Source organism: Abramis brama (assembly GCF_963993115.1).
Source record: "Abramis brama genome assembly, chromosome: 14".
Lineage (NCBI taxonomy): Eukaryota > Metazoa > Chordata > Actinopteri > Cypriniformes > Leuciscidae > Abramis > Abramis brama.
In genome coordinates, this window is record NC_139976.1 from 7,410,160 (window position 1) to 7,422,983 (window position 12,824).

Genomic DNA, 12,824 nt, shown 5'->3' on the forward strand with positions numbered 1-12,824 from the left:
ACAGGTCTGAGTTGAGGAATTGATTAATGTGACCCTGAATATTATATTAATTATATTATCTGTGCTCAATAGTTCCTTATTGATTTATTTCACAAATTTTCTAAATAGCTGTGTGCTCAATTTAGATGAAAATCCCTTGCACCTCAAGATGCAATGCCTACTGTGCTAGATATTTTGCTATGCTTGCATTGTTTTGCTTGGTGGAAGGAAACAGGAGAAAACAGTTTACACTGAAATATTGACATGTAGTCCTGATATCCACTAAGTGGCTGCCAAAAAAAGAAAATATGATACACGTTTCAGTGTGCTGACAGTACAGGAATGCAGTCAGGAACATTGTTTAATGTGTAAAGGATACAGAACTGTGTTTATATGCTTGAGTGATCATATGCTTTTGGACTACTACTGTATGTTCCTGAGAGTGAAACATTTGTGTACTATGAAGTCCATTTAACTTAGATACTGTCCTTAAAAAATGTTACCACCATATAATGTATTAATATTGTATAAAGTATAATATTGACGATGAGATGTAAAATGCATACACTATTGCAATCACTTTGTCAATCAAATTTATTTGGTTACAAAAAAAGGTATAAAATTAAGAGTAGAAAAGGTGTCTATGCATGTATAATTATGAAAAACAAAAAATACAGTCTTTTCAAAGAAAAGGCAACCATTTTTTTTTTTTTTTTTTTTTTTGATTAAAAACATTACACTGAGGATAATGAACTACATATACATTAAATATGCCAGCTTGTCTGGTACTAAACTAACACAAACCCAAAAGGATTTTAGAGAAAACAGCTATGCTGAAACCTGCATGACAGTGAAGGCAAATTTACATTGATTATTAACAGTAAACACAAAATGACATCAGTAAATGAAACGGTCACAGAAGCCAGACATATGAATCATACGCAATGTGACAGTACGTTAATTTGTGCAAGGCCTGAGGGATTAATACTTTCACAACCACAGAAGCTGTGAAATATGTATTGCTCCCTGGGGAATGAGAGGGGTATATTCGACTCCTCAGTCACATTAACAACAAGCATCACCATATCAGTTCTGCAGATTTGAATATGTTTTTTGGGAACTGCTTAAATAATTTCAGTTGTCACTATAAGGGCTGATATAAGTATTCAACCAGAAGGCATCTGAGGCAGGGTTTTATCCCCTGTCGCATTGGCTCGGCTTTAAAGGAATATGTTTGCATGTCATTGTGAGAAGTTTTGACATAAGTCAAGGCCATTGAATTCATGACAATCAGATTTGCCACGTACAGAAGCCAATGGACTAAAAAATTAAAAGCAGACATGGCAAGTCACCTGTCTTCACAGAAAAGCTAGGAGCATTTTTAGCAAAAACCCAGGTAGCAAACTAGGTTTTTGTAGCTCTTTCATTCAAGTTCTTTCGTCCATGGTACAGCTCTTCCATTTGGATAGAAGAAGAAACCTTCCACTTGGTCTCTACATGTTTTCCATAGTGCTGATGCTGGGGTCGAGAGGAGACAGTCTATATCTTCAGTGTTTGCGGGTGCGCTGGCCCCCTGCTCCAGTGGTTGTGACGTACAGGAGGGGCTGAAGTTGCCTGGTTTGGGGGGCACGCTTAATGAGGTATGAGGGCAGGTTGGAGGAAGTGACATCTGCTGTTGATCCTGTGGAGAATGAATGGAGTAAGTCAACAGGAAATCAAAATTTATCAAAAGAGGACCTATTATGCCCTTTTATGAAGTCTTTATGTTTGTTTTTGGGGTCTACTAAAATAGGTTTTCATGCTTGAATGTTTAAAAATCATTATTTTTCACAAATTTTACATTGTTGCAGCACTTTTCTTCCCAGTCTGTCAGTAACACTGTTTAGTTCGGGGCTCTATGAAACCCCTCCTTCTGAAAAGTGCAATGTGCTCTGATTGGTCGGCTGGTGTGTTGTGATTGGTCAACCACTTCGAGTGTGTTTTAGAAATGTCACACCCCTTACCATAACCCAGAGTTTCAACACACTACTAACACAACTCAACCAGGCCTGGCCCCCTTTTTTTATTGAATCTCACTGGTTGAATGCAAATTGGATCAATGCAAAATAGTTCAACTTGTGATAAATGCAACTTGCAGTCATGTATAAAATGGTCAAGGTTTTAAATATATTTTTTGTCTTTTACTTTTCTATCACTAAAAGAAGACTAAATTTGTGATATCAGACCTGTTTGGTGGCTGTTGTGAGAGGGTCGAGCTTTAGCAAGCTGAGGTTGGGCTCTGTGTTGGGGACGCAGGATGGGGGCCGGGGGGTGACCGTTAATGTGCAGGTGGGGATCAGAAGTGCTGTCAAGGGGACGAAATCGCTGGCTGGTGTTCTTCGCCTGAGACAACTGTAGGGTGGAGAAAAATCTGAGTTTGTTGAAAATAGTCTGAATTAAACTAAACAAATAAATAAATAAAACGACTGTGTCAAGAACATTTATAGGGATTTGAAGCCTATTTTAGCACCAATAAACATTTTTGCATTATAATATTATTTTCATGATAGTTAAGCACATTTTCCATTACTATAATGCAAAAAAGTCATATTATTTACATTTTAAAATATATACAACAGTTGAAAAATGTTTGGGGTCAGTAAGATTTGTCACTTAAAGAAAGATACTTTTATTCAGTAAGGTCACATTAAATTGATCAAAAGTGACATATTTTGCAAACAACTTGCATTGTTACAAAAGATTTCTATTTCAAATATATGCTTTTCTATTGAACTTGACATTCATCAAAAAAATCCTGAAGAAATCTTTCCACAAAAATAGTAACCAGCACAACTGTTTTCAACATTGATAATAAGAAATGTTGCCTGAGCATCAAATCAGCAAATTAGAATGATTAACAAATGTAAATAGAAAACAAATATTTTAAATTGTAATAATTTTTCACAATATTACTGTTTTTACTGTATTTTCAAATAAATGCAGCCTTGGTGAGCTTAAGAGACTTCTTTCAAAAACATAAACAAAAATCTTACTGAGCCCAAACTTTTGAATGGTAGAATCATAATAGTAAAGTTCTGAAATAGTTTGAACTATCATTTTGAACTAAAACAAACAAACATCCAGACACATTAAACAAATGAGAATTTTGGGACAAAATGTGCTTAACTCTCAAAAAAATAAGGTCAATACAAACAACCTTAATGGTCCATAAATACACTTAATCTTCATTATGCAAAATACAACTTCTCAGTATTTTAGATTTTGGGGTGAAATGTGACTCGAACAGGTTTTTGTGAGATTCATCCATTAAAACAGATGTGCATGGAAAAGCTCCTTTAAAACTCACTGCTTGTCCTGTGACTTCAAATGATCGAGATCTTCTCTTGCGTCTGCGACCCTCAAAGTCCTGTTCCCGTGGGGCGGGGTTCTTGACAGCCTGGCGGTTCCGCGGCCGTGTCCACGTGGCGTTGGGTGCGGGGCCGTCTCCCGTGCTGCTGGACAGGTTGTCGTCAGAGGTGGCGTGGCGTAGTTCTGGGCTGGGCTGTCTCCCGCGCCGTAGCACCAGGCCTTTAGGGGGCGCCTCGGACAGAGACAGGTTACTCTTGTGCTTCTTGGGGTCGAGGGGTGAGGGTGGCGGGGGCAATCGCAGGGCATCTATTTCTAGCACCTTAGAGCGGCGCCGAGCAGCCTTGACCGCAATGTTCTGCACGCCTCTTAGGATCTGCTGTCTCTCTGGAGGAAAATGGTTCAGGGGTTTTAATACTATGAGTGGATAAATGTGTATAAGTTGGCATTGCTGTATTATGTGAGAAGAAGCTGTGTAGGAAATTGGTTGCCATAGTTTAGGGGTCACTAAATAAAAATAACATCCCACAGAATGCCTCAATTGACCAATCAGAATGAAGTATTCCAGAGAGCTGTGTAACAAGCACGAAGATGAAAGAGCAGAGGAACTGTTACCTTTAGGAGTCAGAGGGGCATCTGTGCCGTTCTCGCTGCTCTCAGGTGACGAGTCCAGATGGCTGCTCATACTGTGACTGAGATGGCTGAATCTCAGAGCGTCATCCAGGACAGATGGCAACAGCTGCAGAGGTACAGTCAGCATAGTGTCAGAAACACTGGTTTATTCAGTACACGCAGTTAAAAAAACGGAGAAACCAATTCAAATAAATTAAAAGAATATTCACACTTTCCCTTAATATTTTAATCACAATTTTCATGAATACTGCCGTTCAAAAAGTGTGGGGTCAGTAAGATTTTCAATGTTTTCCTCACCTTACTTATACTCACTAAAGCTGCACTTATTTGATGAAAAAATACAGTAGCGTAATATTGTGAAATATTATTACAGGTTAAAAAAAACTGTTTTCAATTTGAATATATGTTAAAATTCCTGTGATGGCAAAGCTGCATTTTCAGCATCATTACTCCAGTCTTCAGTGTCACACGGTCCATCAGAAATCATTCCAATATGCTGATTTGGTGTTCAAGAAACATTTCTTATTATGAATAATATATTGAAACCAGTTATGCTGCTTGATATTTTTGTGGAAACCGAGATTTTTTTTTAATAATAAGTTTAAAAGAACAAAACTTTTATTTGAAATCGAAATCTTTTGTAACATTATAAATGTCTTTACTGTCAATTTTGACCAAGTGTGCCGCACACGTCCTGAAAAGGGAAGCCAAAACATGATCAGTATAGGTCTTAAACCCCGCCCTCTCCACGTAAACGACTGGGATGCGAGCCAAACTGAAAATGACACTTGAAAAAAGAAAATTCCGGAGACGTTTTCTGCCATTTCAGGTAGTTCTTATGCTGACAAATATTCAAGTGTTCATTTTTCCAATAAGTTTGGTTTTAGTCATATATTTGATCATTTGATAACATCATGATTGACAGCTGTGCTAGCGATTGATTCTCCGGAAGTGGGAAATATGGGCTCCACCTCAGAATCATTACTGCGCAGACTCGGGCTCCAAATGATGTAATCGTCGTAATATTGTGGCTTCATTTTTCTACAGGGGAAGGAAGTCGTCCATCTTTTTTACAGTCTATGCTTTTGATTTGAAAATAATGTATTCTTGCTAAATAAAAGGATTAATTTCTTTAAAAAATAAAAATAAAATCACACTGACCCCAAACCTTTGAACGTTAGTGTATAATCTGTAGCTAGAAAAACTACTGTAAGCTCCCAGACAGACGCTCACCTCTCTGTTGCCCTGGCCATTGATGTGAATGGGTGGAGGAGTCATTACTACAGAGTTCTTCATCTGTTTGTGACTGCTCTTAAACACTCGGTCTCTGTGTGGACAGGAGAAGAAGTTTAGCTTAGCTTCAGAAAGTTTACAGAATGTGAACAAATTTAGACCCCTTTCACACCACATTTTATGTCTGCAATGTAGTTCTAAAAGCAGATTTTTTCAGATTCTTTTTATTTTCACATTCACAAACTATTTTTGGCCATTAAAGGTTTCCATACAAGGAAATATATTATTTTGTATAAGGAGGGAAATGTCAAGTTTATAAAATGAAATAGCTTAGAGCTCTTTTTACCCATCGGCCTCTGGGAGAATCGGAGGCAGCGTGTGTCTCCTCAGTTTTGTCTGCCCTTGTCTGTTGTCTGAGCCCAATGTGCGAACACTCTCTTGGTCTGAATCCATCTCCTGCAAGGGGTCACGACCTCTACTGGGGAGGGTGATCTTGGGCAGGGAACCCTCCTAAAGAGATTTATGTTAGAAAATATGTGAAAATATTCATGATTAGTCTGTTTCTTTATTTATTTTATCATGTCATTCTCTTGAAGAGCTTTTAAAGTCAACATGAAACTCATTTTACTGGCACAATATTATGCATATCCACGTCAATGAAAATATTAGGTAGGATTTAGTTTTTTGGGGATTTTAGTTTATTTTTGAAAAATAAGTTCAATGTTCTGATTTCATATTGACTTTGCATCTTAGAAAAATGCCTGCTTGATGTACCTTAAGAGTACGAATGGTGAACTTATCCAGGGCCACAACTCTGTCCAAGTTCTTCTCATCCATTTCCTTCATGTACATCTCATACAGCTCTTGAAGATGATGAGGGACTAGGAGACTGTGATCTGCAAAACCATCATTCACCTCAATTTTTCATAACCAAATGTATATTATATATACATACTGTATATCATTAATTTTATATATAATGTTTCTCTTAAATATGTTTTTATTTATTATTAAAGTAATCATTTATCATTTATTACTTAAATGTTTTATATTAAATAATTAATCAATATTTTTTTTCATTCATTCATTCATTCATTCATTCATTCAACTGCATTACAAATATAACTATTTCTGTTTCATATAGCATCATTTTTGCAAACTTTACTGCAAAAGTTTGGCCTTATTCATCTCTAGTTGAGATTTCTGTGCCATTTCTTATTCCTACGAATGACTCACCATCGATAAACTGGCGCTGCTGCTGGATGATCTCATGGCAGAGGTGTCTGTGCTGTTCAAAACGCTGCACTACCACGTTTTTCTGCCGGATCACGTTGTCCTTGAGCAGAGCGCTTGACTGCATCTCTGCGTTCTCGATCTCCAGCTCGTGGACCTTACAGAGGAGGCAAAGCACTTCCCTCTGCTCCTCTGAGCTCACGCGGCGGGGGAGAAGCTCTTCAAGACGTCGAGATTTATCTCTCAGCTCTGCCAGGCACTGCTCCAATCCAGTCTATAGACAACAGGGGAACTATGGTCAATTACTGTGATGAGTGGCTTTATTAACACTGCTAATCATGTACAATTTATCTCCGCTCATGAGAGGAGAGAGGAAATGTATTGTTTGTGTAGAAGGTAATTCCAGAATGCACTACCTATGCAGAGTGTTCAAAATGAGTCAGTACGTTTAGGATGCTACCTTAAAAGACAGCTGCCTATGTAGGTAGCTAATGTCTTGTGAATATTTTCACCATTTTGTATTTCACTCAGTAGCTTCATCATGGCTGTGATGACAGGCATCATTACATCAATGAATCATGATTCAGTTGAAGAGATTCACCAAGTAAATGAAAATTACTGGACTGTAGGAACTTTGTTTTGATGTAAAACTATATGACATATTGGAATCGTAAACATTTTAACTAGTCTCTTTCATTTACATCACTAGAGAATGAAACATACAATACCCAAATTGTGTGTGATGACTTGAGTTAAAAGAAAGAAAGAAAGAAAGAAAGAAAGAAAGAAAGAAAGAAAGAAAGAAAGAAAGAAAGAAAGAAAGAAAGAAAGAATGAGAACCAGTTAACTGAAAGGAAATTTTAACTAATTGGTATGCTAAAATTAACTAGACTTCTGAATACAATTGTTCCAGGGCTGGCAGAGTTATAATCTGAGGTGTTGATCTGCCCTCTAGTGGTTACTAACGACATTACCTTCTGTTTTTGTATTTTCTTCTGCTCAGCCATGAGCGTGACGAGGGTCTCTCTGGCAATGGCCACCTCTTGTGTCTCTGTGCTGTCAGGCAAAGATTCTGGTGAGTCTGAGTCTTTTTCACTTTCATCTTTATTAAAAGTCTCCTTCCTCCTCTCCCCCTGCCACTTCTTTCTTCTCCTAAAGCGCTCTTGCTCCCAGCTAGATGGAGTTAGACAATATTTCAATAGCAACATATCAAACACAAACCATGCATTTATTTGAGAAAAAAATAAATAAATAAAAATAAAGCACAAGCACACTTTTCAAACAAAACAATTCACAAAAGGAAGTTCATTAGGACTGAAATGATCAAACAATTGATAATGTTCAATATCATAAACTTTTAGGGCCACAGTGCATTTATTTGTAATATTTAGGTGGTCTGAGTTTGTGTGCAGAATAAAGACTCACTCTGCGATTGTCAGCAGGTGTTTGGATGTGTCTATCTGGATTTCCATGTTGCTGTTGTCCAGCTCCATAAGACGCTTCCTGATGTCCATCTGCTGTCTAAACGCATCGATCAGCTGTTCCCGCAGTTGGTCCATCTCAGCCCGGCTCTGCTGAGACGAGTGAGCCTGCACCTCCGCTACAGGCAAACACAACAATCATGCTATGATTCACATTTGAGTGAGATTACTCGTCTACTCGCAAAAGAACAGAGAATAAATTGAACAGAACAAAACAGAACTAAATAGATTAGTATCTAATCTAAACAAAAATAACAATCTGTTAGAATAGAATTGAACTGAATCAATTAGAAAATAATCTAATCAAACAGAAAATAAAATAAAATAATAAATTCAAAATCTAATCAAACAGAAAAATAATCTAATCACAGAAAATAATCGAATTAAATAGAAAACAATCTATCAGAACAGAATCAATTGGATAAGAATCAAAATCAAACAGAAAATAATCTATAATAATAGAATAATTTAGAAAATAATCTATTACACTAGAATATAACAGAATAAATGAAACGAATGTAATCAAAGAGAAAATAATCTTATTGAACAGAAAATAATCTTTTAGAATAGAAAAAAAAGAATTAATCAAAATAATCCAATTAAACAGAAAAATAATTTAATCACAGAAACTAATCTAACTGAACAGAAAATAATCTATTAGAACTGAGAAGACCAGAATCAGTCAGAAAACAATCTAGCAAAAAGAACAGAATAGAATAGCATAGCATTTAATAGAATATAATAAATTAGAAATAATCTAATTAAACAGAAAACAACCAATCAGAACATAATCATTTGGAAAAGAATCAAAATCAAACAGAAAATAACCTAAAAGAATAGAATCATTTAGAAAATAATCTATTAGAACTGAGAAGATAATAATCTAGCAAAAAGAACAGAATAGAATACAAGAATATAGCGTAGCATAGAATAGAATAGAATAGAATAGAATAGAATAGAATAGAATAGAATAGAATAGAAAAGAATGTAATCGAAAAGAAAAGTTTGGAGTTCTAAGTAAACTGGAGGTGGCATGAATGGTAAATGTGACTTCCAGTGTTACCTTGAACGTGGCGGATGTCTGTTCGGTCTGGATTGATCTGTCTACTGGCCTGGTCTGCTATCTTCTTCTTCAGCCGCTGAATCTCGCTGCGCAGGTCAGAGATGATGCTGGTGTACTGGGCGATGTGATAGGACACATTCAACAGGTTTCTCTTTACCTGCAAAAGAAGAGTATAACATAGTCATCAAACTCCTCTCTGAACAGTTGGCATCACAAATGTGTCATAAAACACCCAACAAACGTAGGCAGACTAAGCTTTAACAGAACAGTCTGTGTGTATTTGTGTATGTACTGGATGCCCTTGTGTCTTTAGTTAGTCTTTAGTGTCTTTAGATCACATCACTCAAACACTGAATCAGCTGCATCAGGGATGTTAAATATGACACCAAAAGCAAAGCACAGCACAGTTTATTGCTGTAATTTAAAACCCAATTATGTTTGCTCTTTATTGTCTGTCAACTGTTCTGTTTCTCTTCCTGCTTCTTGTTATTGTACTGTATATTAACCACTTGTTTACTGTTGATACCTTTGGGTCATTGTGACTTTGTTTGTCCTAAGACTGGAAAAGAGTGTGTGTGTGAAATATTATTACAATTTAAAAGAACAATTTTTATCTTAATATATTAAATGTAATTTATTCCTGTGATGGCAAAATTCTTCAGTGTCACATGAACCTTCTAATATGCTGATTTGGTGCTCAAGAAACATCTCTTATTATTCTCAATGTTGAAAACATTTGTGCTGCTTAATATTTTGCGGAACAGCATTTAATTGAAATATTAATATTTTGTAACAATGTAAATGTTACAGTTACTTTTTATCAATTTAGTGCATCCTTGCAAAATAAAAGTAAAGTTCTTATTGATCTCAAACTTTAGAACAGTAGTGTAAGTAGGTCGTCCATTGTTTTATCATGTGTCAAACTAACCCGTGTGCGGATGCTTTTGGCACGGTCGGCATAAGTCAGGGTATTCCGTGAATCCTCGAAGGCTAGAGATGCCGGGCTTATGTGAGCAATCATCACCGTCCGACTGTTTCCTCCTAGAGAATCCTGCAGACATGACAAAACCCCAGTAAATCAAATCAAAATCAAATCAAGTATATTTGTATAGCGCTTTTCACAATACAGATTGTATCAAAGCAGCTTCACAGTATTAAAATAAAATAATACAACAAAGTTTGTTTCTAGTGGAATTTATTGATTGATAGAATAAAATTAAATATCCCCAAAATATCCCCAACTGAGCAAGCCAAAGGCAACAGTGGCAAGGAACCGAAAAAACTCCATCAAGCGGCCTAATGGTGTCCTAAAACTCCATCAGGTGACCTAATGGAGAAAAAAAAAAAAAAAAAAAAAAAATACCGAAAGACTACCGAAATCAAGAAAAATCTCCCATGAGCGTCTCTGTGCATGAAGAATCATATAGCTGTACCTTGAGCAATCGTGTGAGCTTGCTGTCTCTATAGTTGACGTATTTGTTGCCATTCTTTTCACTCAAAGCATTGATGCAGTTCCCCAGCGCGAGCAGAGAACGGTTGATATGAGCTCCCTCTTTTAACCTCTGACCTCTGTTCTGTGTCTGTAAGTATAAAACAGTAGTTATTGCACAAAGATGTTCAACTAATCGTCTACATGTGGGTTAGGGAGACTGTGAAAGCTTCCAGCAGGGGGCGCTCTCGTATGTCTCATTTTCTGAATAGTTGTGCAACAGGCTTGTCATCCTCATCAATAGAGAACAAACAGCCACTCATGTTTCTGAGCAACAATACCCCATCACCAGAAACAACGTGATCTGCTTTTGTGCCTGTCACATGCATGTTTAAACCCACAGGGTGCCTGAGTGATTTTTAACTGTTTCCATGGCAAATTCATGGCATGCTCTCTAAATGCGTTCTCTCATGTAATTTCGTCCAGTCTCATGCTGTGAGTGGAAATGACACTTTAATATAAAACATGATTCAAATCAAAAACACTTTTGACTTGACTTGTGGAGGTGTCTCATGCATAATCATATATTTTAATACTGAACAATTATTTTCATTTTAGACGGCTTCATTTTCCCACCAAGTTTATCACCGATAGTTAAATCACTCTTAGAAACTGTTCCCACGTCACTGGCTGATTTATGATTCTGAATATATTTGAAGCCAACTGTGCCAGCTTTTATGCAAGAAGAAAGATTGATAGCTTTGATATTAATGATTATCAAATTTATGGACATACGTCCGAGCTCACCAACTGCGCTTTTACGTAACTTCTAAATGACGAATAGACTTTTATGTCTCGCACCTACAAATATCCCATCTCCTCGCACACAAACACATCATACCTGTGAAGCCCGTTCAGACCCTGCTAAATCGATCATGAAGAGTCGCGCAAATCGCACTTCCTGCATGATGTCTCGACATCGGCTCTGTTGTCGCACGACCACCTGCAGCACAGCGTGAGAGCGAGAAGACGTCTGATTGGCTGCTGTCGGCTCTTGAGTCCTCTGCTTGTTTCCCTTCACTAACAACTCCATGATCTGAGCGAGAGAGAAAAAGAGAGAGAAAAAACTCACCATCCACGACATTTATACACAGTACTGTTCAAAAGTTTGGGTTGGAACGATTTTTTAACCAAAACTCCATTTATTTGATGAAAAATAATTAGTCACATAGTAATATTGTGAAATGTCATTACAACGTAAAATAGCTTTTTTCTGTTTTTATATATTTTAAAATATAATTTATTCCTGTGATGTCAAAGCTGAATTTTCAGCATAATTACTGCAGTCTTCAGAGTCACATGATCCTTCAGAAATCATTCTAATATGCTGATTTAGTGCACAAGAAAAAAATATTCTTATACGTTTTAAAAGCAGTTGTGCTGCTTAATATTTTTGCGCAAACCGTCAAGCATTTTTTCAGGATTTTTGGATGAATGGAAAGGTTTTTTTTTTGTAACATTATAAATGTCTTTCCGGTCACGTTTGATCAATTTAATGTGAACTTGCTGAAAATAAATCTTACTGACCCCAAACTATTGAAAGGTACTGTAACTTTAAAACATAAATATTACTTTATTAGGACCAACGTTGGAGGGTAACACGTAACAATTAACATGCATTTAATAAGAAATAAAGGGGTGATAGTTTTAAGGGTAAAACAGGTGATATATTTATTTTCAATGAAATGGTATAGTATTAACTGACTAAATACTGATGCACATATATTTTGAAGAAAGTGTCAGCCATCTTAAGGTGAGAAAAAGTTACTTTATTTAAAAAAATAAAGAAATCTTGGTCTTATGTTACCTTTTTGTTATATATGCAACATATACATAGTTTTTAAAATTAACATTCCTCAGCACCGTCTACTGTATCAGTATTTACTTTTAAAAAGTTGCATTTTTCTCAAAATGCTTGTAAAGTAACATGGGGTAAAACAAATGTGTCTAACTAACCTCTCTTGCATTAATAGTGGAAACCTCTGTGATTCCTGCGACCTGTATCTCTCCCTTTGAGTCCTCTCTCAGGTCCAGGAACCCAGATGATGGATTCAGTAAGTCTCTTATCATCTCATTGTAGATCTGGAACACAAGGGTAAAGACCATGCTTAGATTTCAAGATTACCACCATTGTTTATGCATGAACAGCAATGCGTTTGACATTTACATTCATGCATCTGACGGATGCTTTTATCTGAGCTGACTCGACACGCATAAATATCAGAATGTGCCATCTGTGACCTTTCCATTGCTAGAACCATGCTGTACCAGTTGAGCACATTGACAAATGCTATAATTTATGAAATTTGAATGGAATTACTGACAAAAGACCATTGAATTATTGAACATTTAGTAGACAGTGCGGTCA

General features: G+C 36.5%; 1 protein-coding gene across 2 annotated transcripts in view; it reads right to left on the minus strand.

The window, feature by feature from the left end:
- Window positions 1–555: 555 nt before the first annotated feature.
- Window positions 556–12,824, minus strand: part of kif19 (kinesin family member 19) — a 37,428-nt gene continuing 25,159 nt past the window's right edge. Inside the window, exons 6-20 of one of the 2 annotated variants that reach the window (XM_084134179.1) lie at window positions 12,413–12,538; window positions 11,298–11,492; window positions 10,401–10,547; window positions 9,896–10,018; window positions 8,968–9,124; window positions 7,849–8,023; window positions 7,398–7,479; window positions 6,427–6,697; window positions 5,965–6,086; window positions 5,537–5,700; window positions 5,191–5,284; window positions 3,940–4,063; window positions 3,326–3,711; window positions 2,205–2,370; window positions 556–1,660 (exon numbers count right to left, since the gene is read on the minus strand). In XM_084134179.1, coding sequence (XP_083990305.1) covers window positions 1,527–1,660; window positions 2,205–2,370; window positions 3,326–3,711; window positions 3,940–4,063; window positions 5,191–5,284; window positions 5,537–5,700; window positions 5,965–6,086; window positions 6,427–6,697; window positions 7,398–7,479; window positions 7,849–8,023; window positions 8,968–9,124; window positions 9,896–10,018; window positions 10,401–10,547; window positions 11,298–11,492; window positions 12,413–12,538 — 2,466 coding nt within the window. In that variant the 3' untranslated portion in view covers window positions 556–1,526. Of the gene's footprint in view, window positions 1,661–2,204; window positions 2,371–3,325; window positions 3,712–3,939; window positions 4,064–5,190; window positions 5,285–5,536; window positions 5,701–5,964; window positions 6,087–6,426; window positions 6,698–7,397; window positions 7,597–7,848; window positions 8,024–8,967; window positions 9,125–9,895; window positions 10,019–10,400; window positions 10,548–11,297; window positions 11,493–12,412; window positions 12,539–12,824 lie in introns of both variants that reach the window. The other variant, XM_084134178.1, reaches the window with a different exon arrangement.